Here is a 26367-nt window from a genome sequence, read left to right as displayed (position 1 = left end):
CCTCCAGCCTCTTGTTTGCTTTTTGGCTTGTTTGTTTTATTTGACCAGAACATCGCTCCACTCTGGCTGTGGGTTTCACATGCAAGACCAGTGCACTGCCTCTGTGCATTCTCACCCAGCTGATCAGCGCTTTGGTAAAAAAAAAAAAAAAAAAAAAAAAAAAAAACCACTAGTTTGCTCAGTTGAAGCCACAAGCTGGCAGAGCAGGCAAGTCAAGATTCAAGCAGAGGCCACCTGGTGCCAGAGCTGGCACATTTGCCCCTCTGCCCTTGCTGCTAATCCATCAGAGCAGGGGTGTGTGTGCATGGATGTGGCCAAATGATCTCTTTCAGTCTCTGCCTGACCCAGCACAGCTAGAAGCTGCCTTTGTGCTGTCACTGATGGCCAGGGTAGAGGGACCAGTGAGTCCTGATCAGAGAACCCCCCTACCCCTGCTCAGACTATGGGCTGTCTCCAGAACCCAGGGGGTTAGGGGAGGTGCTTTCCTCTTCTTACAGCTGCACTCACACACTAAGGTGAAAATCCCTTGATTATTTGGATCGAGGGGTCTTTTCTGGTTACCCTATCATTGCTTCCCACTGGCCCTGGAATATTCACAACTAGATTCCTCCCTAACTCCCCTCACCCCCCAGTGACATCCTGTAGTCTGTGCAAAGTCTTGCTGGATAGCACTCTGGCATGAATTGACTTATCTGGTTGGCAACCCTTCACTGGCCTGCCACTTTGAGCAACTGGAGCAGGAGGAGGCTGGAGATATCTCACTGGCAAAGCACACACTGAACAATGTGCAAGGACCCAGGTGGGAACCCCTGACCACCACATGAAAGCACCATGCAGAAAGGGAAATTTCATGGATGGTGGAGTAGTGCTATGGTGTCTCCTTGATGCATCTTTCACCCTCCAAAGAGAAAGTCTTCCAGGACTGGTGGAATTGTGTTGGTTGAAGCCCCAGAGAATCCCTGGAATCAAAAATAAATAAATAAATAAATAAACAGAATAAAAGGAAATTGGGGAGAAGAGACATTGATAGACACAGAAGGGGGATTGGGCGGAGCAATCTCCAACTCAGAAAGCAGGCCTCACAGGAATCCCTACCCCACCCCCGTGTGTGTGTGTGTGTGTGTGTGTGTGTGTGTGTAGTGTAGTGTAGTAGTAGTAGTTGTAGTAGTAGTAGTTGTGGTAGTAGTAGTAGTTGTAGTAGTTTTAGTAGTTGTAGTAGTAGTTGTAGTAGTAGTAGTAGTTGTAGTAGTAGTAGTTGTAGTAGTAGTAGTAGTTGTAGTAGTAGTAGTAGTTGTAGTTGTATAGTAGTAGTAGTAGTAGTAATAGTAGTAGTAGTTGTAGTAGTAGTAGTAGTAGTAGTAGTAGTAGTATATGTAGGTGTTTGTGTGAAGCTGTAAGGCAGCTACACCCCTCTCCTCCCAGGGAAGCTGTGAGAGCAGGACCTTCGTCACCTGGCTCAGCCACCTGTCTGCCCAGCTGTCTGTTTCCCTCCAGCCTGGGCAACACCTCTGGCTATGGGGCAAGGTCATGAGCTCCTGGAGCTCCCAGGGTCTGGAAGAGTAGAGTGTAGCCAAGTGGAATTGGATGGGCCACATCACAGGATGGGAAGCAGATGGGAAGCTGCAGCAGCTGGGCCTTAGGCCTCACAAGACCAGCTGACCCTCACAGTGTCCTGTTCTCTGGGTGGGATCTTGGGCGGGGATCAGAAAGACAAATAGACTGACGGATGTGGAGAGATAAGCAGAGGAGAAGCCAAAAGAGAATTGGCACCAAGACATCCAGGCAGAGAGAAGACAGAGCTTGGCAGCTAGACTGAGTAGCATATACCCCAAGGCATCTGCTTGGCAGGGACCTTGGGTCTGTCTCCCTCCCTGCCCCCTACATCCCAGTGAGCACTTGATGCATTCTGACCCTGGTTCTGAGGTACCAGGCCTCCCACTGCCAGACATCTTCCCTCAGGGACAAAGACTGGGATTTCTTTCCCCTTAGAACTAAGGAATGTGGCAACTGGGTGGATGACTGGGACTTGTCAATCCCACTTGCCAGTGAAGAAGCTGAACTCTGGGTGGTTCAGGGTCTGCCTTGCCCTGCTGCATCCTAGCAGTGTGGCCCAGGGGTTACTAGTTGAGGGGTGTGTTTTGGGGATGAGAGGAGTGAGATTGGATGATGGTCACCAGTAGTTCAGGGCACAGCAGTTGGAGGAATGAGGATGGAGTGGAGGGCGAGGAGAAACACATTTCCCAGCCTGTGATGGAGGAGGGGTTGGTGGGTTAAGAAGTTGAACTTGGGGAGTCGGGCGGTAGTGTAGCAGGTTAAGCGCACATGGTGCCAAGCCTAAGGACCAGTGTAATGATCCCGGTTCAAGCCCCCAGCTCCCCACCTGCAGGGGAGTTGCTTCTCAGATGGTGAAGCAGGTCTGCAGGTGTCTATCTTTCTCTCCTGCTCTCTGTCTTCCGGTCCTCGCTCCATTTCGCTGTGTCCTATCCAACAATGACAACATCAGTAACAACCACAATAACAGCTACAACAATAATAAAAACCAACAAGGGCAACAAAAGGAAAAATAAATATTAAAAAATATTTTTTTAAAAAACTTGAACTTGAGCTGGGCCTCATTTTCCTGAGGGTTGAGGAGAAGAGCAGGGAGACACACTTACTAGGCTTTGTTCTTCTGGAACTGGGATCCAGTAAGCAGGAGGAGCCCCAAGTAAGGTGCTAGAATAGTGTGAGGTGTGTGGGGAGTTTCACTCAGTGCTTGTATGGGGTACCAGGGACCCCTCCGCCTCTAGCGTCTTACCCCCAGGCCTTGCACTCCCATTGACAGCACTGTCTGTTGAGATGCACATTTCTTTTGTCTTTTGCCTCCAGGGCTTTGCATCTGTGTCATTCTACCTTGTTTTGATGGACTTTTTTTTTTTCTTTTTTTCCAGAGAGAGGATGAGAGACAAGGAGAGAAAGAGAGTGTAGCCAAGTGAAATTGACTAGACAACGCCAAACCACTGTTGGTGGAACTTCTGCTTTGCATGATGTTCCCAAGTGTTGGCTGGGAGGCTTGAACCTGGGTCCTTGTGCACAGTAAAGTGTGTATGCTACTGGGCATGCCCAGACATGGGCCTTTCTCACTTTTGGGAGAGCTCTTCTGTATATCACTGACTGAGGTGTGAACACATGCATGGAGCCCAGTAACAGAGGGTTGTGCCTGTAGGCCCACCCATGCAGTTAATAAGGCAGGCATCTTAGCAGTGACGGCTCCCACACCAGGACAACTGCAGAGTTACCTGCAAAGGGGGCTTTCTGCTTCTGTGCAGTGAGGCTGAGAGCTGTCCCTGGGAAGGGGCTCTGGTCTGTCCCAGATGTTGGCACCCAGAAAGAACGCAATACATCTTTGTGGAGTTAAGGAATTTTCTCCCAGTCCAGGGTCCCCGGGCAGATTCTCTTGACTCACAGGGGGGCTCTGGCTACGACCTTGCAATTTCTAACTGCCCGGGACCTCTGTGGGCTGCCCGGCCCAGGCACAGTGTGATCCTTGATTTTCACTGTATTCCCACCCTCTGTGAATAGCAGCCAACTCCAGCTGCTCATAAATTTTCCTGCCTGTCACCCGTGGCGCCCAGGCCTGGCTGGGTGGGAGGCGCTGGGGTGGGCTGGTTCATACCTGCTTCCAGTTCCCTGGGAAATTGGAAGGCCGGAAGCCCAGGCCTGTATTTGTGCCCAGAATAACCTCAGCAGAACCTGTCCCTTGGAAAAGACATGAGGGAGGACCTGCCAAAGGCAAGGATGCACGCAATGAAGTGTTAAAGGAAACACAAACTCCACTCCAGCTTCCAGGGAAGCCTGTACCACATGATTCCACTCCCCTAAAGTACCGGATAGCCACATTGCACGTCTTTACATTGCAGAAGTCACTGAGGTTAACTCTTTTCTAATTTTGCTATAATTATCATGGACTACTTGTGCAGTTGAAAAATGTAGTGTCCTTTTGGGATATGAGTTCACATACTGAAAGTGTGTAGTTCATGGTCCAGGAGGTGGCGCAGTGGGTAAAGCATTGGACTCTCAAGCATGAGGTCCCGAGTTCAGTCCCTGACAGCATATGTACCAGAGATGTCTGGTTCTTTCTCTCTCTCCTGCTATCTTTCTCATTAATGAATAAATAAAATCTTTTAAAAAAGTATGTAGGAGGCCAGGTGGTGACACACCTGGTTGAGTGCACATGTTACAATGCACAAGGACCTGGGTTCCCCCAGTCCCCAACTTCAGGGGGAAAGACTTGCAAGTAGCGGTGTAGTTTTTGCAGGTGTCTCTCTTCTCTCTCTTCCTCTCCACAACCCCTTTCCCTCTTGATTTTTGGCTGTCTCTATCCAATAAGTAAAGACAGACTATTTTTTTTTAAAAAAGTGTCTAGTTCTAGGGCTTCCAGTACTTAGCAGATTATATATAATCACCAGTTGATTTTTAGAACTTTTTTTTTCTTTTATCAGATCACTGCTCAGCTCTGGCTTATGGTGGTGCAAGGGATTGACCTAGGATGTTGGAGCCTCAGGCATGAGAGTCTGTTTGAATAACCTTTATGCTCTCTACCCCCACCCAGTTTTAGAATATTTTAATCAACCCTTCACCCTCACCCCCACCCCCACCCCAAACCCTGTTCCTTTTAACTATCACTGCCTTCCCCCAGACTGCACCTTTCCCATCCCTCAGCCACCGCAATCTAAAGATTTCTCATGCAAATGGAATCAAATGATATGTGGTCATTGTTGGTCCGTGGCTCCTTGCACTTAGCACACTGTGTTCGAGGTTCAGCTGTGTTCTAACATGCCTGAGTATGTTTTTATGGCTGAGTAATATTCCACTGTATGGCTCTACCACACCCTGGTTTCCATTCATCAGATAATGGGCATGCCTTAGGTAAGTTTGAAAAGTTACTTTATTTATTTGTGGAGCTGAACCTTTGTATTCGTGGGGCCGACTTTTTCACTCAGATAGGGAAGCAGACAGAGAAGGTGAGACACTTTAGTGCCAGAGCTCTCCCTGGTGCTACACTACCCCCATGTGACGGGGCTGAGGTTTGAGCCTCTGCCCCTTTATGATAAGGCACATACCCCACCTGGCGACTTACCTGTCTCATTATATATATTACTGAAAGCAACTGGTTTAAGATGATAGCTGGTTAGTTGATTTGAAGTGACTATTTCTGGTAATTTATTTTGGAACTTTTCTACCTGTGGTGCCATTCTATGTTTTCAAATACTAGTTAGCTGAACCAGGGACCCAACTCTTTTGTAAGAATATGAGCTAGAACCTTCAAGTGTATCAGGCCCTGTTGGGGATTGGAGAGTATAACTAGTCTTAATAAGCACCTGACCTTGAAGGTGAGTTTTATTAGTGTTATTCCTTAAAATTGGGCACTGGAGAGGGTAATCAGTCTGCCCAGGGACCCACTGCCTGATGACTGTGGGGTCAAGATGAACCCCAATGTTCTGCACGTACAACTGGACACAAGCCCACACTTTTAGCCCCCATGTTGGTATACTTAACAGTGAAAGATGAAATAATTATTAGTGTAGGACTTCAAAAATACATTCCCATGCCTTCTCTTCTTGCTTTCTGTATTTCCATTTTAGATTAACATTTGATATATTTGGTCAGATTGAAAAAAAAATCAGGGTCTTAATCTTTTTTTTTTTTTCCTGCAGTGAAAGTTGTATAAAAAACTGTATAATTTGGGGGTCGGGCGGTAGCACAGTGGAAGGACTGGTTAAGGATCCGAGTTCGAGCCCCTGGCTCCTCACCTGCTGGGGAGTCACTTCATAAGTGGTGAAGCAGGTCTGCAGGTGTCTATTTTTTTTCTCCCCCCCTTTCTCTGTTTCTCTCTGTCCTATCCAACAATGATGACATCAACAACAACAACAATAATAACTACACCAACAATGAAACAAGGGCAACAAAAAGAGAAACTAAATAATAAAAAATTAAAAAAAGAAAACTGTATAATTTGAAAATAGTCTAAATGGCTAGGCAGATAAAATAAACACCATAGCTGAAATTAATGTGAAAGGTAAAATAACTTAAAAGGCAGATTCGATGGCTTTAAAATGCCTCCAGCATAGTGAGGTTATTCTATAGTGCATGAAATCAATCAAGAGAAAAATAAGCCACTAAGATCCGGGAACAGAGGAGGCACAACTAGGGATAAAATGACTAGAAGTGAACACAATAATAATAATAAAAAAAAGCTAAGAATGGATGTGAAATTATTCCAGGATTTATAACAATTATCTAGAGTTCTTTTAAAGTGTAGGTACATTTACAAAAATGCTCAGTGTAGTAGTAAATAAAATACCTGTGGACTGAAGAGTTACTCTGATTGTTCACTTGTCCTGCAAATATTTATCTAGATGCTTCCATATGTCTGGCACTGTTCTCAGTGCTGGGGCGACATCAATGAACAAATAAGATCATGTCCTCATTCATGTGGAGCTGATATTCTGACCACAAAAGAGCGACTAGATAAAAAGATGATTTCTGAATGTGACAACCTCAGTCACTTTGCCACATTGACCACATCACTGGGACTCAGCATACCATCTTGTCTACTCATTTTTAAAGTCTGTGTTAGTTGGCTGGGGAGATAGCCTAGTGGTTATGTAAAAGAGTTTTGTGCTTGAGGCCCTGTGATACGAGATTCAACCACGGCACCACCATAAGCCAGAGCTGGCAGTGCCCTGGTTAAAAAAAAAAAAGGGGGGTGGGGGCTGGGCAGTAGCGCAGCGGGTTAAGCGCACATGGTGCAAAGCCCAAGGACTGGAGTAAGAATCTTGGTTCGAGCATTTGAGGCTGGGCTGCTGAGCTGCTGAGGGGCTGGGTCAGGTGGTAGTCAGGCAGGAGAGAAACAGCTACCCGGAAATGGGCACATACTATGGTACATACTGTTTTAGTCTGGCACCTAGAGGAAGGGCTACAGAATACCTTACTGGGTTCCTAAACCCTTTTTCACCTTTCCTGAGACTTTCCCCCAGCTCTGTGCAATGGCATTTTATAGCCATAGAAACTTCCCTTTGCTGGAAGGTGAGTGATTTTCTTCTATGCCTCAGTGTGGTCACAGTCGATTGCCTGGGGAAAACACTGGGTAGAGAAAGCCACATGAATTTATTTGTGTAGAACTTTCCAGAGCCTTTAATATGCAGACATGCATAGAGTTCCCAATATGGGGTCAAGGTTCTATGGTCTTTCTCAAACTCATGGAATATATTCCACCTGGTTAATGTTCCTTTGGGCAATGCTAATAGACAGAGTTCTTGCTGTAGAAGTGAAGGAGTGAAAGCACAGAGAGGGAGGGTGATTTCTGCAAGGTTTGCACAGCTGGTTAACTTCAGAGAAGGTTCTGACATCTAAGGCCTCCAGTGTTCTTTCCACCACTCCTTGATTGCCCAGAATCTTCCTTGGACAGATGTGGCTTATGCTGGAATTCTTGGGGTGAGGTGGATGGTGGGAAAGCAGGTCTGATGCTGGCACCAGGAAAGGGTGGGATCAAGCTGGAAGGTCAGACTTGCGAGAGAGAAGCCCCCACCTCCCTCACTCCTGGGTGGTAGCTGTGGCTTTAGTGGACTCTCAGATGCTCTGGAGGCTGTGGGGCTGGGCCCAGGCTGCCTTGACCACCTTTGTGGGGAGCCAGCAGTCCTCCCCCAGACCACAGGCAGACTGAACAAGAAAGGCACTCGGGCAGGCCTTGCAGGGCCCGCCCAGGCGGCCAGCGCCAGGATGACGTGGACTGTAAATCACCCTGTGGACCGCAGACCCAGTGACATCCCCACGGGGTTCCTTTCCTCTTCTTAATCCTCCTCCTCAGACTCGGTAACAAAAAGCAGATTCCTGCTGGGGCCAGCCATGTACCGCGGTCTCTGAGAATGTGAGCCTGGGTCTCACCACATCAAGATGCTCTTTCCTCACACTTTTCCTTTCTCCCCGCTTCCTATAGCCTCCATTAGCCAGAGAACACCCCTCCTCCTGGCCCTGCTCCCTCTCCCTCCTTGCCCAGCCTCACACCTTGGCTGCCAGCCAGTGTGGCTGCCCCAGACCGGCGAGGCTCACCAGAGCCTGTGGTTAACCGGCCTCCAGCCCGGTGGTTTGGCTCCCACCCGGCTCCCGGAGCCTCCATTTCAGTAGGAGCAGCCTTCTGTAGAAGAGTCAACATTGCTGATCTGGATTCAAATTCTGATGCTGCCAGGTGACAAGCACGGTCTCTGAGGTGTCTGTGATGGTTCCTTAGATGGGGATCTGAGAATGCTCCCTGGCGGGTCAGAGGTGCCAGGCAGACAGATGTTATGCTTAAAAAAAGTATGTAGCTGTTTGTTCAGGGCAGTTGCAAGAATCAGAAGAGAAGTACATGGAATCACTTTCTCAGGACTGTTGCTGTGCTGGGTTAAGGGAGTGCTGCTGTCTGCTCTGGGTGGTTGTGGAGCTGTCAGAGAACCTCTCTACAAGCTGAGCTTCCCCAGGACACACAGCCCGTGTTCCCTGCCCCCTCCCCGACCTTGTCCCACCTCATGTCCCTTCTCTGATCATTTTTGCTCATGAGCCACACCAAGTTCAGCTGTCAGAATCAAGAGTGAAGATTCTGGAAGTCAGGGCTGTGAGGAACTTAGAGGTGAGAAATCTTTAACAAGGACGATTTAGTTGTTTAGGAGCTGCCCTCCTTAGCAGCGTGGATTCTCAAGGAATTCTAGGCTCCATACTGGAAGATTTGTAGTAGAAACCTGGGGGGTCATGGTATTAGTGTCATGGGATCCCCTTTTCTCTGAGTCCTCCCTACCCAGCTGTTCCAAATGGACTAGAATTATGCCTACCTAGTTTATGTGTTCTGCTTCCACAGGTCAGACTTCATTTTTGCTGCTTAAAGGATCTTTCAAAATTCTTGTCCTGCTCTAGTCCTTTTAGATACGAGAACCCCGAGACCAAGGGAGGTTAAAGGACTGTCTCTAGTTCCCCAGCTGGTAGACGGGGGGCTTCGACTAGAATAGGCCTCTTGACTGCTGGTCAGGTGTTGTCTACACACTAGAGTAGGGAATAGGAACCAGGGAGAACTGTTCCCATGTGGAGCAGACCTTACTGTGACATCCCTCAGAGGTGGGACACAGAGGCCTGGGAGATCATGGTATTAGTATCAGGTGGCCCCAAATTATTTCTGTTCCCTGTGGCCCTGCTCTTTCTCCCCAAAGCAGAAAACCAGCAATAGTTCAGTGATATGCATTGGTGGGAGGAGGGGGTCAAGATGGGGGGAAGTCAGAGGACAGAGTGGACTCTGGACGGCTCTGGAGGCAGTTAGTCCTGGATCCATGTGCCTGCTCTGCTGCTTACTGAGCTCCCCAAGATGCAGCCCCCCCCCCAAGCCTGGACCATCCAAGGCCCTCCTTGTGCACCTAGGAGAATTGAGGGGAGGGGCTGGGAGTGCATCTGGCATGGTCCCTTCCAGAAACTGGAGTCAGCATGAGTACAGGGTTCTCTCTTTCTCTCTCTGCCTTTCTCTGTTTTTTTTCCAGTTTAGTGGCTTATTATTATTATTATTATTATTATTATTATTATTATTATTATTATTATAGAAAGAGAGAGACAGAGTGAGTCCTCAGCAAAGCGAGTCATATGTGGTGCTAGGATTGAATTTAGGGCCTCGCACGTACAGGGCATATGTTCCAACACTGAGCCACTTCCCTCATCCTGGCTACTTCTGATGGTTGGTTGTTTCTTTCAGGAGTGACCAAGGATGCTGCTGTGGGCCAGCTTTCCAGTCAGATCTGAGGAGAAGCTGATCCAGCCTCATCTTTTCCAAGATGCTGCCAGGTGCTCAGACCACCACCTCTCAGGGTTGGACAGGAACATGCCCACCTCCCTGTCACCATCCTACCACCCCCACCACCCCCAGCCACTCCCCAGACTTTGCACTTTGCTTTCTGCCTAGTGGGGAGGGGAGAGGTCATCCTCCCTGTCCTGGGGTCTGAGGCCTGTCATCAGTCTGCAGAAAGTCATTGCCAAAGATCCATCAGAGATGCTGAATACCACATGTTGATAAAACACCACAGCAGAAAAGCCACATTGTTGCTCGAGAACTTTTCCTTCACCTATTGCCTCGGTTCCCATCTCAAGCCAAAGCTGAGTCGGCAGTTTCACCAGGAACTTCATGGAAGGATGGACATTTGGTGACTGCTGGAAATGCTTAACCCTCTGACCAGGAACTCTCTTTCTATACTGGGCCCTGAATTGCCTGGGTGTGAGATAAGTCTTCTGGGGACTTTGAGGGGGAGGCTGGGAGTGCCTATAGAGAACAGAACCAGAGACTAAAGTCCCCTTCTCTTCCTCCCACTGGTTACCAGGCCTCTGACCCTGAGTCTCATTTTTCTCTGGCCCCAGACTCCTACTTGGGCCCCCAGTTTCATGAGAAGAATGTAAAGGGCAGAGGCAGGGAGAAAGAAGAAACATTATTGGCCAAACAGCAACATCCTAAAGGATTTGCCCCAAGGCAATCTGCCTAAGGGCTTATCCCCCCCACCCCCACACACACATTCATCAGCCTCTCCTAGCCAATGGCCCACCTCTTGGCTGGGCAAACAAGATGGCACCCTGCTTGGAGGCCAGTGATCTTTCACAGGCTGTGTAGCAGGGCAGAGAGGAAGAAGGAACCAGGGAATGGGTCATTATGTGGGGGTGTGGTTTCAAAGCCAAGGTCTTCTACTCCCTTGTGCTCAAAAGGCCAAAGCTATTCACATCTGTACACAAACATCTGCTTCAAATTGAAGTAAAAGTCCCAACATGTAAAGAAAACACTTGTTTGTTCAGTGAACTCTGTGGGCGACCAGGAGTCTGGCCAGTCAGCTGGGAGTGGAGGGGGGGGGGGGTTGGAAGGGTAGAGGTTTTACCTAGAGGGTGAGAGTCCTTCTGGAGATTGAATGTGTGTGTGTGTGTGTGTGTGTGTGTGTGTGTGTGTGAGAGAGAGAGAGAGAGAGAGAGAGAGAGAAAGAGAGAGCGCTCACATGGCCTCATCCTGTGTTTGTGACCAGGAGGCCTGACCAGAAACATATAAGGATCCATCTCTGCTTTGCACTTCATTTAATCCATTCACTGAACCCAGTTTAGGAGGTTAGGAACTGTGATTACAAGTCTCATTTTGTTTGGCCATCACTCAGGTGTCACTGCTGAGCCAACACAAATCCTGTCACAGATGAGGAAACCAAAGTCCCAAGGATTCAGCCAGTGAGTGGCAGAGCCAGTTCTCAAGTTTAAGGAGCCTCACTCCAAATCGTGGTGTTTTTTTGTTTGTTTGTTTTTGTTTTTTAAATCCTTTCCAGTCTCGGTGTCTAGTCCCAGCTTAAAGTGTTTTTGTATCCTTGTCATGTCCCTTCATCTGAGTGAGCCAAAGACAAAGATAGTAAAGGCCTGTGAGGGCTGGTGGTGGGGGTTGGGGAGTAAGGTGAGGACTAGGAATGAGCTGTCAGGGAGGACAGGCTGTGTGAGAAGGACAGGGCTGCCCAAGGAAAGGGAAGGTGATGTGGAGAAAGGGCTGTAGCTTTGCAGGATGCACATTTCTCCTTGGATCTGCTTGGTGTCTCCCTCTTTAATCTACTCCTGAGCTTCCTGGGCTGGGGCTGGCATGTCTTCAGTGGGAGCTGGCTGGAAGAAGGCCCCCACTCCTTGTCCGGTATCTCCCAGGCATTAGTCCTTGGTCAAAGTCCAAGGGGTTGGGTTGGATGTGGGTCTAGGATAGGAGCAGAGGCCCATCTCCTAGAAAAGCAGGGAATGTGAGCCACCCAGCATCAAACTTGTTGACAGGAGGACCCTTTCTGTTACTAAAGTGGAAGTAGCTCTAGCCCTCTGCCTGTGGGCCAGACCAGTGGCCTTGTCACCCTGAGTAACCCATGGCTTCAATCCCTACCCTTTCCCAGCTTTGAGTTCCATGACATACTTCCTTCCCATACTGAAGCATCAACTGATCAACTTCATCTCAAAATCTAGGTGTTGGTGTGGATGGGTCCCATGTAGTACCTGTCTTCACAGAGGTCATTATTCTGTACAGACAGGCAAGCAAGGAATTACAATGCTGCCAGACAACTAAGATATTGTTGGGAGTCTTAGGAAAAAGAACGCACTTATCTCTCCATTGGGAAGTGATTAGGAAATGCTTTCCTAGAAAGGGACCACATGAGTTGGATCTTGAAAGAATACAAGTTTTCTGTACCACGGAATGAGACAAAAGCTTTTTTAAAAAATTATTTTATGTATAAAAAGGAAACACTGATAAAACCATAGGATAAGAGGGGTGTAACTCCACACAGTTCCCACCACCAGAATTCCATATCCCATCCCCTCCCCTGATAGCTTTCCTATTCTTTAACCTTCTGGGAGGATGGACCCAGGGTCATTATGGGATGCAGAAGGTGGAAGGTCGGCTTCTGTAAATGCTTCCCCGCTGAACATGGGTGTTGGCAGTTGGATCCATACTCCCAGCCGAGAAAAAAGCTTTTTATGTAGAGGATTACTCAGGTATGGCAGGTACTGACCTACCCAAGTAGGGGGTTAAGATGGTGGTATACCCTGTAGAGTGCACACATTACGTGTGAGGACCTGGATTCAAGTCCTCAGTTCCCACCTGCAGGAGACACTCCGTAAATGGTTGAGCATTGGCCTCTCTTTTTCCCTCTGTCTCCCTCTTCCTCTTTATTTCTCTCTGTCTCTGTCATCTAAAAAGAACAAAGGGAACTCCCCATGGAGATTCTTAAATACTGATAGAAAGTGCTAATGCTAGAGTCCTATCCCCAGGAATTCTGATTTATTGGTGTAGAGTTGAGACCAATCTCTGGGTATTGTCTGATTTAATTAATTTATTTGTATTTATCATTGCTGAAGCTTCACTGTCCTGGATTGACTTTTTCAGATGGAGACAGATACAGAAGGAGAGAGGGAAAGACACTACGACACCAGAACTTTTCCCAATGGGATGGGCTCCAAATCTCTAACACAGACATACATGTAACAAAGCAGGTGTACTATCCCAGTGAGCCATCCCAGTGAGCTGTTTTTGAGCACTGGAAGTTTTAAAAGCCCCTAAGTGATTCTAATGTGCATATAAGATTGAAAATCAATGGCTGAGGTCTCTGCCAGGAAAGTGAGTTAGAGTCACTGATACACACAAAACCACTCGCACATACATACCCATGAGTCTAAGTATGAAAGATTAAAGGTCCATGCTTTTCTTCTTCAGCTTCCTCACTGTCTCTAGTTTTTGCACACGTGTGCAAGCATGTGTACATGTGCACTCACACACACACACACACACACATGTCTTCATGTACACAGGTGTGCATTTCCTAGGAAAGGAAATCCATTTCCAATAGATTCACATTTCACTGGCAGTCTTTTGAACAGATTTTGTGCAAGCAGTCATGCATGAAGACCCTCAACAACATAAAAACTAGGATGTGTTTACCCCCACCCCCCATGATACCTGCTTTCTGTTTCCAGCCCCCAGGAGGATAAGGAGGCCTGGAAGGAACCCTGTCCAACAAGGAATCTGGGTTTATAGTTCATAAATGAGAACTTTGCTTTGCAACCATTAGGGCACATGTCTAATCTTTGTGGTTTCTGGGATTCCTAAACTGGGAGTAATTCAGCTCCAAATCCTTGAAAGATGAAAAGACCTTGAGGTGTGTGTGTGTGTGTGTGTGTGTGTGTGTGTGTGTGTGTATGTGTGTGTGCGCGCACGCTTCTTTACTTTTTTCCTAAAGGAAAGTTATGGGCCACTGGGTGGTGGCATACCCACTTTAGTACATACACAATCATGTATAAGTACACAGGTCCAGCCCCCACAGGTCCAGCCCCCACCTGCAGGGGGAAGCTTCATGAGCAGTGAAGCAGTGCTGAAACTGTCTATCAGTTTTTTCTTTCTCTTATCAAATTAAAAAATTATAAATAGGGAGTTGGGTGGTAGCTCAGCGGGTTAAGCACAGGTGGTGCAAAGTGCAAGGACTAGCATAAGGATCCCAGTTTGAGCCCCCAGGTCCCCACCTGCAAGGGGTTCGTTTTGCAAGCGGTGAAGCAGGTCTGCAGGTGTCTATCTTTCTCTCCCTTTCTCTGTCTCCCCCTTCTCTCTCCATTTCTCTCTGTCCTATCCAACAGTGACAACAATAACAATAACTACAACAATTAAAAAAAACAAGGACAACAAAAGGGAATAAATAAATAAATAAATATTTAAAAAATATAATAATACATAGGGGCTGAGTGGTGGCACACCTAGTTGAGTGTACATTACCAAGAGCAAGAACTTAGGTTCAAGCCCCTGGTCCCCAGGGTGGAATCTTCATGAGTGGTGAAGCAGAGCTGCAGATGTTTCTCTTTCTCTCTCCCTCTCTCCCTCCCCCTTCCCTCTTTATTTCTCTCTGTCTCTATCCAATAAATAAAAAATAATAAACATTTAAAAATAAAATAAGAATTATTTATGAGTAAGAGAGAGAGGAAATGAGAACCAGAGCATCACTCTGGCATATGTATTGCTGGGGATCAAACTCAGACCTCATGATTTAGGGTCCCACACTTTCTCTACTATACCACCTCTTGAGCTGCTATATTAGCTTCTTTGTTAAATTAGTGACTAAAAATGGAAACTATGGTAATTCACTTTTTATTTTCTTTCTTTCACAACTATTCTCTTATAGCTAATTTGTGTAAGATCCTGAGAGACTAAGTCATAAACCTTTTCCCAACGTCCCAAAGAGGCTCAAAGAGACGGTCCAGAGCAGAGTGAGCTCAGGCTTGAGTCTGGTTGCTCTTTGAAGGACTGAGCCTATGAGAACTGAGCTCCTGCAAAGAGAGTAGCTTCCCAGGATACATGCACATCACACCTTGGGCATGTATAGAATGAATGACATGGGGAGTCGGGTGGTAGCGCAGTGGGTTAAGTGCACGTGGCGCCAAGCGCAAGGACTGTAGTAAGGATCCCGGTTCAAGCCCCCGGCTCCCTACCTGCAGGGGAGTTGCTTCACAGGTGGTGAAGCAGGTCTGCAGGTGTCTATCTTTCTTTCCCCCCTCTCTGTCTTCCCCGCCTCTCTCCATTTCTCTCTGTCCTATCCAACAATGATGACATCAACAACAACTACAACAACAGTAAAAAAAACAAGGGCAACAAAAAGGGAAACTAAATAAATAAATATTAAAAAAATATTTTAGGGACTCGGGCTGTAGCGCAGCGGGTCAAGCACAGGTGGCGCAAAGCACAAGGACCAGCATAAGGATCCCGGTTCGAACCCCGGCTCCCCACCTGCAGGGGAGTCGCTTCACAGGCGGTGAAGCAGGTCTGCAGGTGTCTATCTTTCTCTCCTCCTCTCTGTCTTCCCCTCCTCTCTCCATTTCTCTCTGTCCTATCCAACAATGACAACAACAATAATAACTACAACAATAAAACAACAAGGGCAACAAAAGGGAATAAATAAAGTAAATATTAAAAAAATATTTAAAAAAAAGAATGAATGACATGTATAGAATGAATGTAGGGATGAATGAATGGATGTTGCTATACCCCCGTAGTGCACGATATTGCTTATCAATGGTGGTTCTTTTTCCCACTAGGCCAAAATTGCGTAAGGTCATGACAATACTTCAGGCAGTCATGATTAATCAATTGAAGAGATTTCTACCAGTCTGGTCTCTTGCTTTTTGTGAAGTAAGTTACAGGTGGGGACACCCTCAGGTTGGGTGGTCCCTTCATTATTGCTCATGGGGCCATATGGCAACCTCTTGACTAGCCTTCCTGTCTTTGATCTGTTCTCTACTAACCTCCTCCATCATGGCTGGGAGATATTTATTTTTGAAGTCCCACCCTTGGGCCCATCATCTTCAGGTCATAGTGTGGGCCCCTGAATCTGTCCCAGGTGCTCTCCTTCCTCTCCCCAGTGACTGTGACTACCTCCCCACAAAGCCCCCAAGACTGTTCAGGGATGCTGGCCAAATCCCAGCTGGAGGTATCAACAGCCCCCTTTTCTATATCACATCCCAGTTTCGTCTTCTCTGGCTGCCCAAGAAAGAAAACTCTGGACCAAATAGCTCCTTTCAAATATAACTTTCATCTACATCACATTCACATGAGTCCCCTGGTTCTCCTGGTCCCCCTGGGGAGGTCTCATTCTCACAGTCCCAGACTGGAGCAGAGAGGCCCCAATAGCAAGGGGGTGCATGCTTTCCCATCCTACAGGCTCACCTGTCATATTCATTCACATTTCAGTAAATAAAAACATCTCCACCTCTACCCCTTGTGTAGTAGGAACCCAACATCCCCTGGGCTTTATGGGGGGGGATTTTCTGGGGATGTTAACACCCCCCTTGGATAGTTCTGGTTTTGAGCTCTTGGGTCCATAAATGCATCGCCTCCTGCCCTCTCTGTTTTTCAGTCACCTCCTACAATTGATCTCTTCTCTCTACCACAGTTCAGATCAAGGAACACAGCTACTTGTCCTCATTACCCCCAATTCATCACCTACACAAGGTGGTCATATGAAGAGGAATTCTGGTTTTCTTTCTTGATTTTTAAAATGTTTACAAACACACACACACACACACACACACACACACACACACACACACACACACACTTAGCTGATCTCTTGTATTTTTGACAGGTTTGTCATGTTTCCGGCAGTTATAAATATTTTCTCCTCTGGCTTCACTCCCTGACACTACATTTCAGGGCTGTGACTCACCCAGAGTTGTCCCACAGCTGGGACTTGAATCCTGTCTTTTTTTCTTTAATCTGATGTCCCTCTACCTGACCCCAGGTCACCACCAGACCGGGGCCTGAAGATGTAAAGAGCATAAAATAGTGTCCCCAGAGGAAAGGTCAAGAGCAAGAACAGCAGCTGGTCAAGAAGCTTTTCTACCCTCAGCTGAGACCATATCCAGGGTCTTGCCACCAGGAGAAGAGACAGCTCCCCACTCCAACCCCCCCCCCATCCTGACACCCCAGATGCCCTGGAGCAGCCACATCCTGCCCTCACCTCCAGGCCCTCCTGTAACCAACTCTTGTTCAAAGGTGGTCGATTGACTTGACTGGGGAGGACAGGACAGGACTGCCTGTGCTCTCCCCAGGAGGCAAGCAGAACCCTGAATTCAGCCCCCTGCCAAGCCCAGACCCTGAATTACCTTCAAGGCCATCTGGCCCACAGACAACAGGCATTATCCTGAGATTTCATTTCTAGCTCCGCAACCGGAAGTGTCTAGAGAGTTTTTGCTTGCATGCGTGTACATGCAACACATACAGCTTTTTTTTTTTTTTTAATAACTTAAAATATCTCCAAGTTCCAGGAAGGAAAATTCCATTTTTGGAGAAGAAAAACAGAACAGTAAAGTAAGTGATGGAGTACACCAGGAGACCGACACTGATCTTCATTTTCTAGATTAAAAATTAGGTTGATGTGTTTGACGAAGATTTTAGTGCCATCAGAGGATGCCAAATCTTGAATTTGGGAAACTACTCAAACTTATTTGGGCACTTCTTTTTTTTTTATTTCTTTATTGGGGAATTAATGTTTTACATTCGACAGCAAATACAATAGTTTGTACATGCATAACATTCCCCAGTTTCCCATTTAACAATACAACCCCCACTAAGTCCTCTGTCATCCTTCTTGGACCTGTATTCTCCCCACCCACCCACCCCAGAGTCTTTTACTTTGGTGCAATACGCCAATTCCATTTCAGGTTCTACTTGTGTTTTCTCTTCTGATCTTGTTTTTCAACTTCTGCCTGAGAGTGAGATCATCCCATATTCATCCTTCTGTTTCTTTCTTTTTTTTTTTTTGTCTCTTTTTCTTTCTTTTTTTAAAAATTTCTTTATTGGGGAATTAATGTTTTGCATTCAACAGTAAATACAATAGTTTGTATATGCATAGGGCACTTATTCTTTTAATAAGAATATGTGGTAGAATATACAGAGCATAGTGTTTATCATTTTAACCATTTCAAGCATTAAATTCAGTGGCCTTAAATATATTTACAATGTTATATACCTACATGCCACACTTAAAAATCTCTAATATTATTTCAATAATTTCACTTTATATCTCCTCCAGTCCCTACTTGTTTCTATTCTATATTCTGTCTCTATGAATTCACCTTTTTTTTTTTTTGCCTCCAGGGTTATCACTGGGGCTTGGTGCCTGCATTATGAATCTACTGTTCCTGGCAGCCATTTTTTTCATTTTGTTATTGTTGTTGGATAGGACAAAGAGAAATTGAGAGAGGAGTGGAAAACAGGGAGAGAGAAAGACACATGCAGACCTGCTTCACCGCTTGTGAGGTGACCCCACTGCAGGTGAGCTGGGGGCTCAACCCAGGTTCCTTGGTCCTTGAGCTTTGCACCCCGTGTGCTTAACCCAGAACGCCAGGTATGCCACCACCCGGCCCTGTTTGTTGCTTTTTTTTTTTTTAAAAAAAAAGATTTCATTTATTTATTAATGAGAAACATAGGAGGAGAGAGAAAGAGCCAGACATCACTCTGGTACATGTGCTGCCAGGGATTGAACTCAGGACCTCAGTTTGATGCTTTAACCACTGTGCCACCTCCCGGACCACTGTCTGTTGCTTTTATGTCACTAAACATAATGCTGTGGTGTGTACCAGAATTTTGCTTTTTTCCATGGGTGGATAATATTCCTACAGTGTATTCCTAGCCATGTATCCTGCTGCTGGAGGGTGCTTGTTCTATGTTCTGATCACTCATGGAGCACCCAGGTTGGGGAGGAGAAGGGGAGATTTGTGCAGCACAGTTTGGGGCCTATTGGGATACATGAGGTCACTGGATATTTAGATTTTGGCCAAGTCAGGATTATTTTCCCACAGTTGTCATAGGCATTGCCAAAGGGACTCTGCCCTCAGTTTCCAAAGTCAAGGTTGGAGCCCTGAGGGGTGAATTCATGGGGGGGGGGGTGCAACTGAGAGAGTGGGTCAGTGGTCACTTCTGGGGGAAAAAAAGGGGAGCCTTGTCCATTAGCCCTGATGACATGGGGACCAGCTGGGGTGACTGACAGCTTTCATGCTAGTGACATCTGTCAGGGCTGCCTTCTGTGGCTTTGATGACCAGACTGGACAGGAGCCAAGCTGGAGGGGGAACAGTTGCCCAAGAGGCCCTGGCCCCCTTCTGGCAGCTTCACAGGTGCTCCCTGTCCTGTTCCCCGGGGGTCTGGACAGGCTGTTCCAAGCCACTGCCCCTCCCTGTCCTTTCCCAAGGGCCAGCCATCAGGGCACAGATGGGGTGAGGGGCGTGTGCCCATGGGAAGGAATCATATTCAGTGAGATAAGCCAAAAGGAGAAGGACACATACTGGATGACCTCAACTTCTTTTCAAAGGCCCTTGTGGTGAGGGAAGGTCAGAATGGAACCTCTGTGAGTGGGGGAGAGCACGAGGCCCCCCAGGAATCTGGAAGCCGGGGCCCGCTTTGGGCCTGACTTCAACTCTGTGTGTAATCATCCTCAGAGCACGTGGACAGTGACTACATGACAACAAGGTCTCTCAGAGCCATTTCTGACCTGTCTGCCAACCTTAATTCATCAAGACTCAGGTACCGGCTCCCCAAAGGGGCCCTAGCACCACAGGGAGACTGGGTGCCTGGCTTGTTCTGACTAAAACGGTTCTATTTCTCCAGAGGGGATTTGTTTCTGAGCCAGACAATTATTTGAAAAAACAAAGTTTTTTTTTTTTAACTGGGGCCTCCTGCACACAATATTTTACTAATCTGGTTGCTTTTCCATCCAGATAGAAAGAGACAGGGACAGAGAGATAACACGACACTGGAGCTTCCTCTGATACCGCAGCACCTCCCAGAAGGTGTTGAGGTCCTTCCCACTGAATTGTCTCTCTGGCCCCAGAGAATTATTTGGCACAAGCAGTCTCCAGACTGGTTCACAGAGCATGTGAACTTATGGTGCTCATCCTGCTAACCTGCACACCCATCACATCTCCTCACTCATCACTGTGCGTTCCATGATAGGCCCTTTAACCTTTGTGTAAATTCCATGCATCTTGGGCCTCCCAGGACACCTTGCTGCCTTCTCAGCAGCTACGTGGCTCTCTGTCCATCATCCAGGCTCAACCATGAGCTTCTTGGGCAGGGGAGACTGGGGGGGCGGGTTGCGAGCAGTGAGTGTTTCTGTGTCTCCCCAGCGTGAGGCAGCCAGCCCTCAAGTCTTGGGGCCTGGGTGATCCACAATGTCCCTGTCTGGACTGTGAGGGCCCCTGGGGTTCTCAGACCTGTCGAGGGGGCTGCAGGGTGAGCTTGGGTCCTGTCCAGCCTGCTCCAGTCCTCTAGCCAAGCCCAGCAGAGACTCAGGGGATAGAGAAGAGGGGGAAATGAATGTTATTATTATGAAGCAACAAGGAAACACAGCCAGATAGAAAGCACCCATGATGTTGAATTCTTCAGCCCAAAACTGGTCAGAGGATTGGAGCAGAATTACTTCACTCACAGGGCCAGGGTGGGACCCTGTTATCCACTATACCCCTTCCCTGCAGCTCCCGAGCCCACCTGAGATTCGATTCTCCCAGAACTCATGTTCCATTGCTTCCCTGACTGAATGGGGTCTCTTTGCAGAACTGTTTCCCTGCTGCTCACATTCCAGCCTCTCTGTGGTTCCCCCTCCACTGTCAGAGGCCATTTTGCCTCTCCTGAATCCAGTCCCCAGCCTTGGCCTCCCCACTTGTTTTTCTCAGTAGGATTCAGAGGTGGCAATGTTTCTCAAGACCTCCTGGTCAGGGGCCCTTTTGTTGGTTCTCAGGCCTTCAGTTCATTCCCTCTCTCACTTTCTCTCGGAACCTCACACTCCAATTTTAAGACAAGTGGTTGGATACTTGGATACCATGATGATTACAGCCCCTTCCAGCTACCTAATTCAACCTCTCTCATAAATATCACTTTTCACTGGGTTGAGGTTTTTTTTTTAATTTTTTAATTGTTTTTTTATATTTATTTATTTATTTATTTTCCCTTTTGTTGCCCTTGTTTTTTTATTGTTGCAGTTATTATTGTTGATGTCATTGTTGTTGGATAGGACAGAGAGAAATGGAGAGAGGAGGGGAAGATAGAGGAGGGGGAGAAAGACAGACACCTGCAGACCTGCTTCACCGCCTGTGAAGCAACTCCCCTGTAGGTGGGGAGCTGGGGGCTCAAACCGGGATCCTTCCACAGGTCCTTGCGCTTTGCACCACGTTACTTAACACGCTGCGCTACCGCCCAACTCCCATGGGTTGAGGTTTTTATTTTGCAGAGCTGAGACCTGTGTGAGTTCGCTATTTAGAGTTGATTTTTTTTTTTTATTCAAATAGACAGACAATAGATAAACAGACCACAATACCAGAGCTTTCCCTGGTGCCACTGCACTTCTCATACGGTGCTAGGGCTTGAATCTGGAAAGATATGCTATCTCCCCCACTAAGTCTGAGACATCTGCTTCATTTCTGCTCTAAGCATGGCATTCAGTGCCTGCTCTACCCTGCTGGGCATCACTCACATCAGAAGGAAAGAGGCATTTCAGTCATCTGCTTTTCTCACTCAGGCCTGGCTTCAGCTGCCCTGTCCTCTCTCCACACCCTCCCAGGGCTGTGACCTTCCTCTGGCTGGCCCACAGTCAGGGGTTCATTTCCTCCTCTAGGCCCAAGCACTCTCCCGAGGACTAAGGCCTGGCCCTGGAGCCGGCCGTTTCCTCCAAGGCAGGGCCTGCATCAGGACCGCCCAGCTGCTTGGCAAGCCCCGACTTGCCACTGATGAGACTTAATGAATTCAGATCTGCTTTCCTCCAGCCCTGGGTGAATGGCAGCTACCTCGGGAGCCCAAGGACACAGGGCACTCCATTGTTCTCTAAAGAAACCCAGCTGCTGGCTGCAACTGCTGCTGCGGGTCTGTCAGCTGCTGCCGCATGTTCCTTCTTGTTCCGCCAGTGTCTTTCTATTGCCTCGTACATGTGTCCACCCTCTATGACCCAAGTCCTCCCCCAAGGCCTTCATCTCCCGGCCATTCTCCTCCGGCCTGACTGAGATGTGAAGTCCAGGGTTGCTCTGTCATCTCCATCAGACCTGTGGGTGCAATTGAGGCCGTCCTTCCTCCCAGAAGTGGTCCCCGTCTCTCTGGGTTGCCTCTTAACCTGTCCAGTGCTGCTTCTCTGCCTGCTGTGTTTGTTGGCAGGCTCTAGGACTCTGGGGCTCCACTGGCAAGCTCATGTTCTTCTTTCTCTCCCTTTCTTCGAGTCAGGCCCTTTGGAGTCTGATGACCTCCCAGCTTGTGTCTGTTTTCCAGGGATGACTAGGTCTCACTCAGAGTAAAGCCCAGTCCCATTTTTTTACCCCTGTCATTACAGGGACCTCACTGCTCCAGGGAGACTTTTTCCAGACAGAGAAAAATAAAGACAGAAAGAGATAGGAATAAACCAGGGCACCAAAGAAGTTTCTTGAGTCTGGGTTGTGTGCATGGCACACCAGGCATCATCCCAGGTGAGCTATCTTGCCAACCACAGCCTTATCCTTATGTGGCCTTCAAGGACTGTGCCATACATACCAGATGCAGACCTAGGCTGCCTCTAAACCTTTGCATTGCCTTTTTGCTACTTCCAACCATCTCAATGACTCATTCTCATACCTTCTTCAGTTCTTGGATCTACCTTCTCAGTGAGAAGTGATGACTTTAATTTTATTTTTTCTGATAAGCAACTGAAGCACTTTATTGGTTAGCAATAAGCACTGCTATTTATTTGGAATTTTTCAAAACAAGGGGCTGATTCCTCTATTTTATTTTGTTTGTAATTATTATTATTATTTTACCAGGCCATTACTCAGCTGTGGCTTATGGTGGTGCTGAGGACTGAATATGGGATCATTGGTGTCTCAGGCACGAAAGTCTTTTCACATAACCATTATGTTATCTCCCTAGCCCCAATTCCTCTATTTTAAACAGTAGGTGCAAACCCTCTACCCATGCCCCCAGCATTCACTCTCTCTCTCTTTTCTGCTTTATTTTACTCCATAGTCCTCATTACCCACATGTGACATCTTGTAAAACATGCCTGTTTATTATTTATCTCCTCCATGTGGAAAGGAAACCCCAGGGGAGCAGGAATGTTACTCTTGTTCACTGTATCTCTAATGTCTACTGTCCCTGTAACAGTGTCTGGCAAGCTGTCGGCATAGCTATGCAGCACAATATTTGTTGAACAAATTAGTGGGTGCTTCAATACGTATTCTTGTACCTATACCTAAATGCTCTGATATTTTTGCTTCTGTATAGTAAATCCTGGAAGGGAGGTTGTTTTGTCCAACACGAACATGGTGATTATTTAATTTTATAATTTTGATAAACATTCTAGGTTACTTTCCCAAGAGGCTAGAGAAATGCATGCCCATTTCCCTGCCTGTGCTGGATGTTATCATATTTGAATTCTTGCCAATGTGCTAGGGAAGGGGAGAGGAGCTCATTGTTTTAAATTTCATTTTCCTGACTAATTAGAGTACGTGTTTCTTTTATTCTTGACCACTTGAATTTCTATTTCTGTGAACTGAATTGTCTTGTTCATAGCCTCTTGTTGTTTTGGACTTTTTCTGGTGGTGGTGGTGGAAGGATGACTGGAAAAGTCTGGCCTTTTCTTTTCTTTTTTTCTTTTTTAACCAGAGCACTGCTCAGCAATGGCTTATAGTGATGCAAGGAATTGAACTTGGGGTGTTGGAGCCTCAGGCATGAGAGTCTCTTTGCATAAACATTATGCTATTTACCCCTGTCCAAGCTTAACCTTTCTTAATGAATGTTAGAGGAAATCTTTATTTATTAAGAAACAACTCTAGATAATTCTGACACATCTGGAAGTAGTAGCTTGTTGCTCTGGAATGAGCACCCTCCTGGTTTACTTCTCCCTAGATCTCCTGTGAGTTTGAGAATTGAGTAGATCTTAATATTTTTTTCTTGTTGGCTCTCTTTATTTTCTACAGTGAACTTGTGCAACTCTTTAAAGATATTAAACAAAAACTTTTAAAAAATGTTAAAAGCAATCGTAGGGAAATCCCTGTGCTGAAATGCCCAAGTGGAAAAAAGACGTTTACAATGAGGATGTACTTTTTGATGACAGCTACACAAAAGGATCTCTGTATGTAGAAACTCTAGGAGAGAATCCGCCAAAATGAAAAGACGGGGATTGTGGATGATTTCTCCTTCCTCTGGGGCACAGGAAGAGGAGATGAGTGTGAATCCCCAGTGCAAAAAGAATTAAGTCCTGGAATGATGGCAATTAGCCTACAACACTTTATTCTGTGCCTCAGCAGACATCACTATAATCAATCACTTCAGTAAAGTTCACTCCTAAGTTCAGCCTTGGCCTCAGAATCTTTCTCAACCCAATAGTCTAGGTAGTTACTAGTTGCAGAGCAGAGCTGGCAGGCAAGATTAAACCCACTTGCTTATTCTCTTGAGTAAGGAGGCAAAACAGTCAGCACTAGCCCCCAGGGGAGGCACTAACACTAGTCTCTCTTTCTGGGGTAGTGGCAGCTCCCTGCTGACTTCTTGACTGCATTGGAGTTAAGTTTCAGTTGACTGCTCCAGCCTAGCAGGGCCTGGGGCACCTGAGATCTCTTTAACCAGATCTTGTTCCCATTGCCAAGACAGAATATCATATATAATAATTATTATTATAATTATAATTTCTCTACCTTCTCAATTGCCATGAGTCTATTATTATTATTATTATTATTATTATTTCTCTCCCTTCTTAACTGCCTCTGGAGCTCAGCACCTATACAATGAATCCAACCATGCCTGGAGGACATTTTTCCCCTTAAAATTGTTTTTTAATGACTGAGCAGTGGTGTACCTGGTTAAGTTCACAGGTTATCATGTGCAGAGGCTTGGGTTTGAGGCCCTGCTTCTCACCTGTAGTGGGGAGGCCTCATGAGACAAGTTTGCGGGTGTTTATCTTTCTCTCTCCTTTCTTGTATTCTCTTCCCCTCTCATTTTCTCTCTGTCCTATCAAAAGAAGGTTGTATTCATCATGCCACCACCATCAAGCCCCAGTGATAACCCTGGTAGCAGTAAAAAAAAGAAAATAAAGGAATAAAAAAAATATTTGATAGGACAGAGAGAAATTGGGAGAGGAGAGAGAAATAGAGAAGGAAAGTGAAAGAGACCCGCAGACCTGCTTCATGGCGTGTGAAGCTTCTTCCTTGTAGGTGCAGACCAGGCTTGAACTCAGGTCCTTGTACGTGGTAATGTGCTATCAACCAGGTACACCACCGACTGGTGGCTCTTATTTATTTATTTATTTATTTTAATGCTAGAGATACAGAGAGAAAGACACATACAGAGAGAGACCAGAGCACCCCTCAGATCTGGTTTATGGTGGTGCTGGGGATTGAACATGGAACCTAGATCATCAAAGCCCTTCTTACTTTTTTTAAAATTTCTTTATTGAGGGATTAATGTTTTACAGTCAACAGTAAATACAATAGTTTGTACATGCATAACATTTCCCAGTTTCCCATACAACCCCTACTAGGTCCTCTGTCATGATTTTTGGACCTGTATTCTCCCCACCCACCCACCCCAGAGTCTTTTACTTTGGTGTGATACGCCAATTCCAGTTCAGGTTCTACTTGTGTTTTCTCTTCTGATCTTGTTTTTCAACTTCTGCCTGAGAGTGAGATCATCCCGTATTCATCCTTCTGTTTCTGACTTATTTCACTCAACATGATTTTTTCAATCTCCATCCAAGATGGGCTGAACACGGTGAAATCACCATTTTTAGTAGCTGAGTAGTATTCCATTGTGCATATAGACCACAACTTGCTCAGCCACTCATCTGTTGTTGGACACCTGGATTGCTTCCAGGTTTTGGTTATTACAAGTTGTGCTGCTATGAACATAGGTATACACAAATATTTTTGAGTGGGTGTGTTGAATTTCTTAGCATATATCCCAGGAGAGGAATTGCAGGATCATAGCGCAGGCCCATTTCTAGCCTTCTGAGAGTTCTCCAGACTGTTCTCCACAGAGGTTGGACCAATTTACATTCCCACCAGCAGTGCAGGAGGGTAGTGAACAGCTTTTTATGCGCTTACTGGACATCTGTATATCTGGAGCACTAGGTTTTTAATTAGTAGGTTTTCATTAAGGGTTGGTACTTCCAATATATTCATTGACATTCACACAGGCATTTACTAAGCTTCAATCAGGAATCAGCTTCTCTCTCCCTGCATCTTTGTTTCCTTTCCTCTGAATACGTCTGACATCTACTGGTACCTGGGGACTGTTTTTTGTTGTTGTTGTTGTTTGTTTGTTTGTTTTTGTTTTTTCCTATTGGAAGTGC

At 46.5% G+C, this 26367-nt stretch overlaps 1 protein-coding gene across 1 annotated transcript in view; it reads left to right on the top strand.

Moving 5' to 3' along the window:
- ATOH8 (atonal bHLH transcription factor 8) overlaps nucleotides 1-10817 on the top strand; it is a 14655-nt gene extending 3838 nt beyond the window's left edge. The window contains exon 2 of the mRNA XM_060187317.1: nucleotides 9749-10817. Coding sequence (XP_060043300.1) covers nucleotides 9749-9754 — 6 coding nt within the window. The 3' untranslated portion in view covers nucleotides 9755-10817. The remainder of the gene's footprint in view (nucleotides 1-9748) is intronic.
- Nucleotides 10818-26367: the final 15550 nt, after the last annotated feature.

This window comes from Erinaceus europaeus, chromosome 3 (genome assembly GCF_950295315.1).
Source record: "Erinaceus europaeus chromosome 3, mEriEur2.1, whole genome shotgun sequence".
In the NCBI taxonomy this organism is placed as follows: domain Eukaryota; kingdom Metazoa; phylum Chordata; class Mammalia; order Eulipotyphla; family Erinaceidae; genus Erinaceus; species Erinaceus europaeus.
Note: the sequence above shows the minus strand (reverse complement) of the source record. Positions and strands in the feature narration are given on the sequence as shown.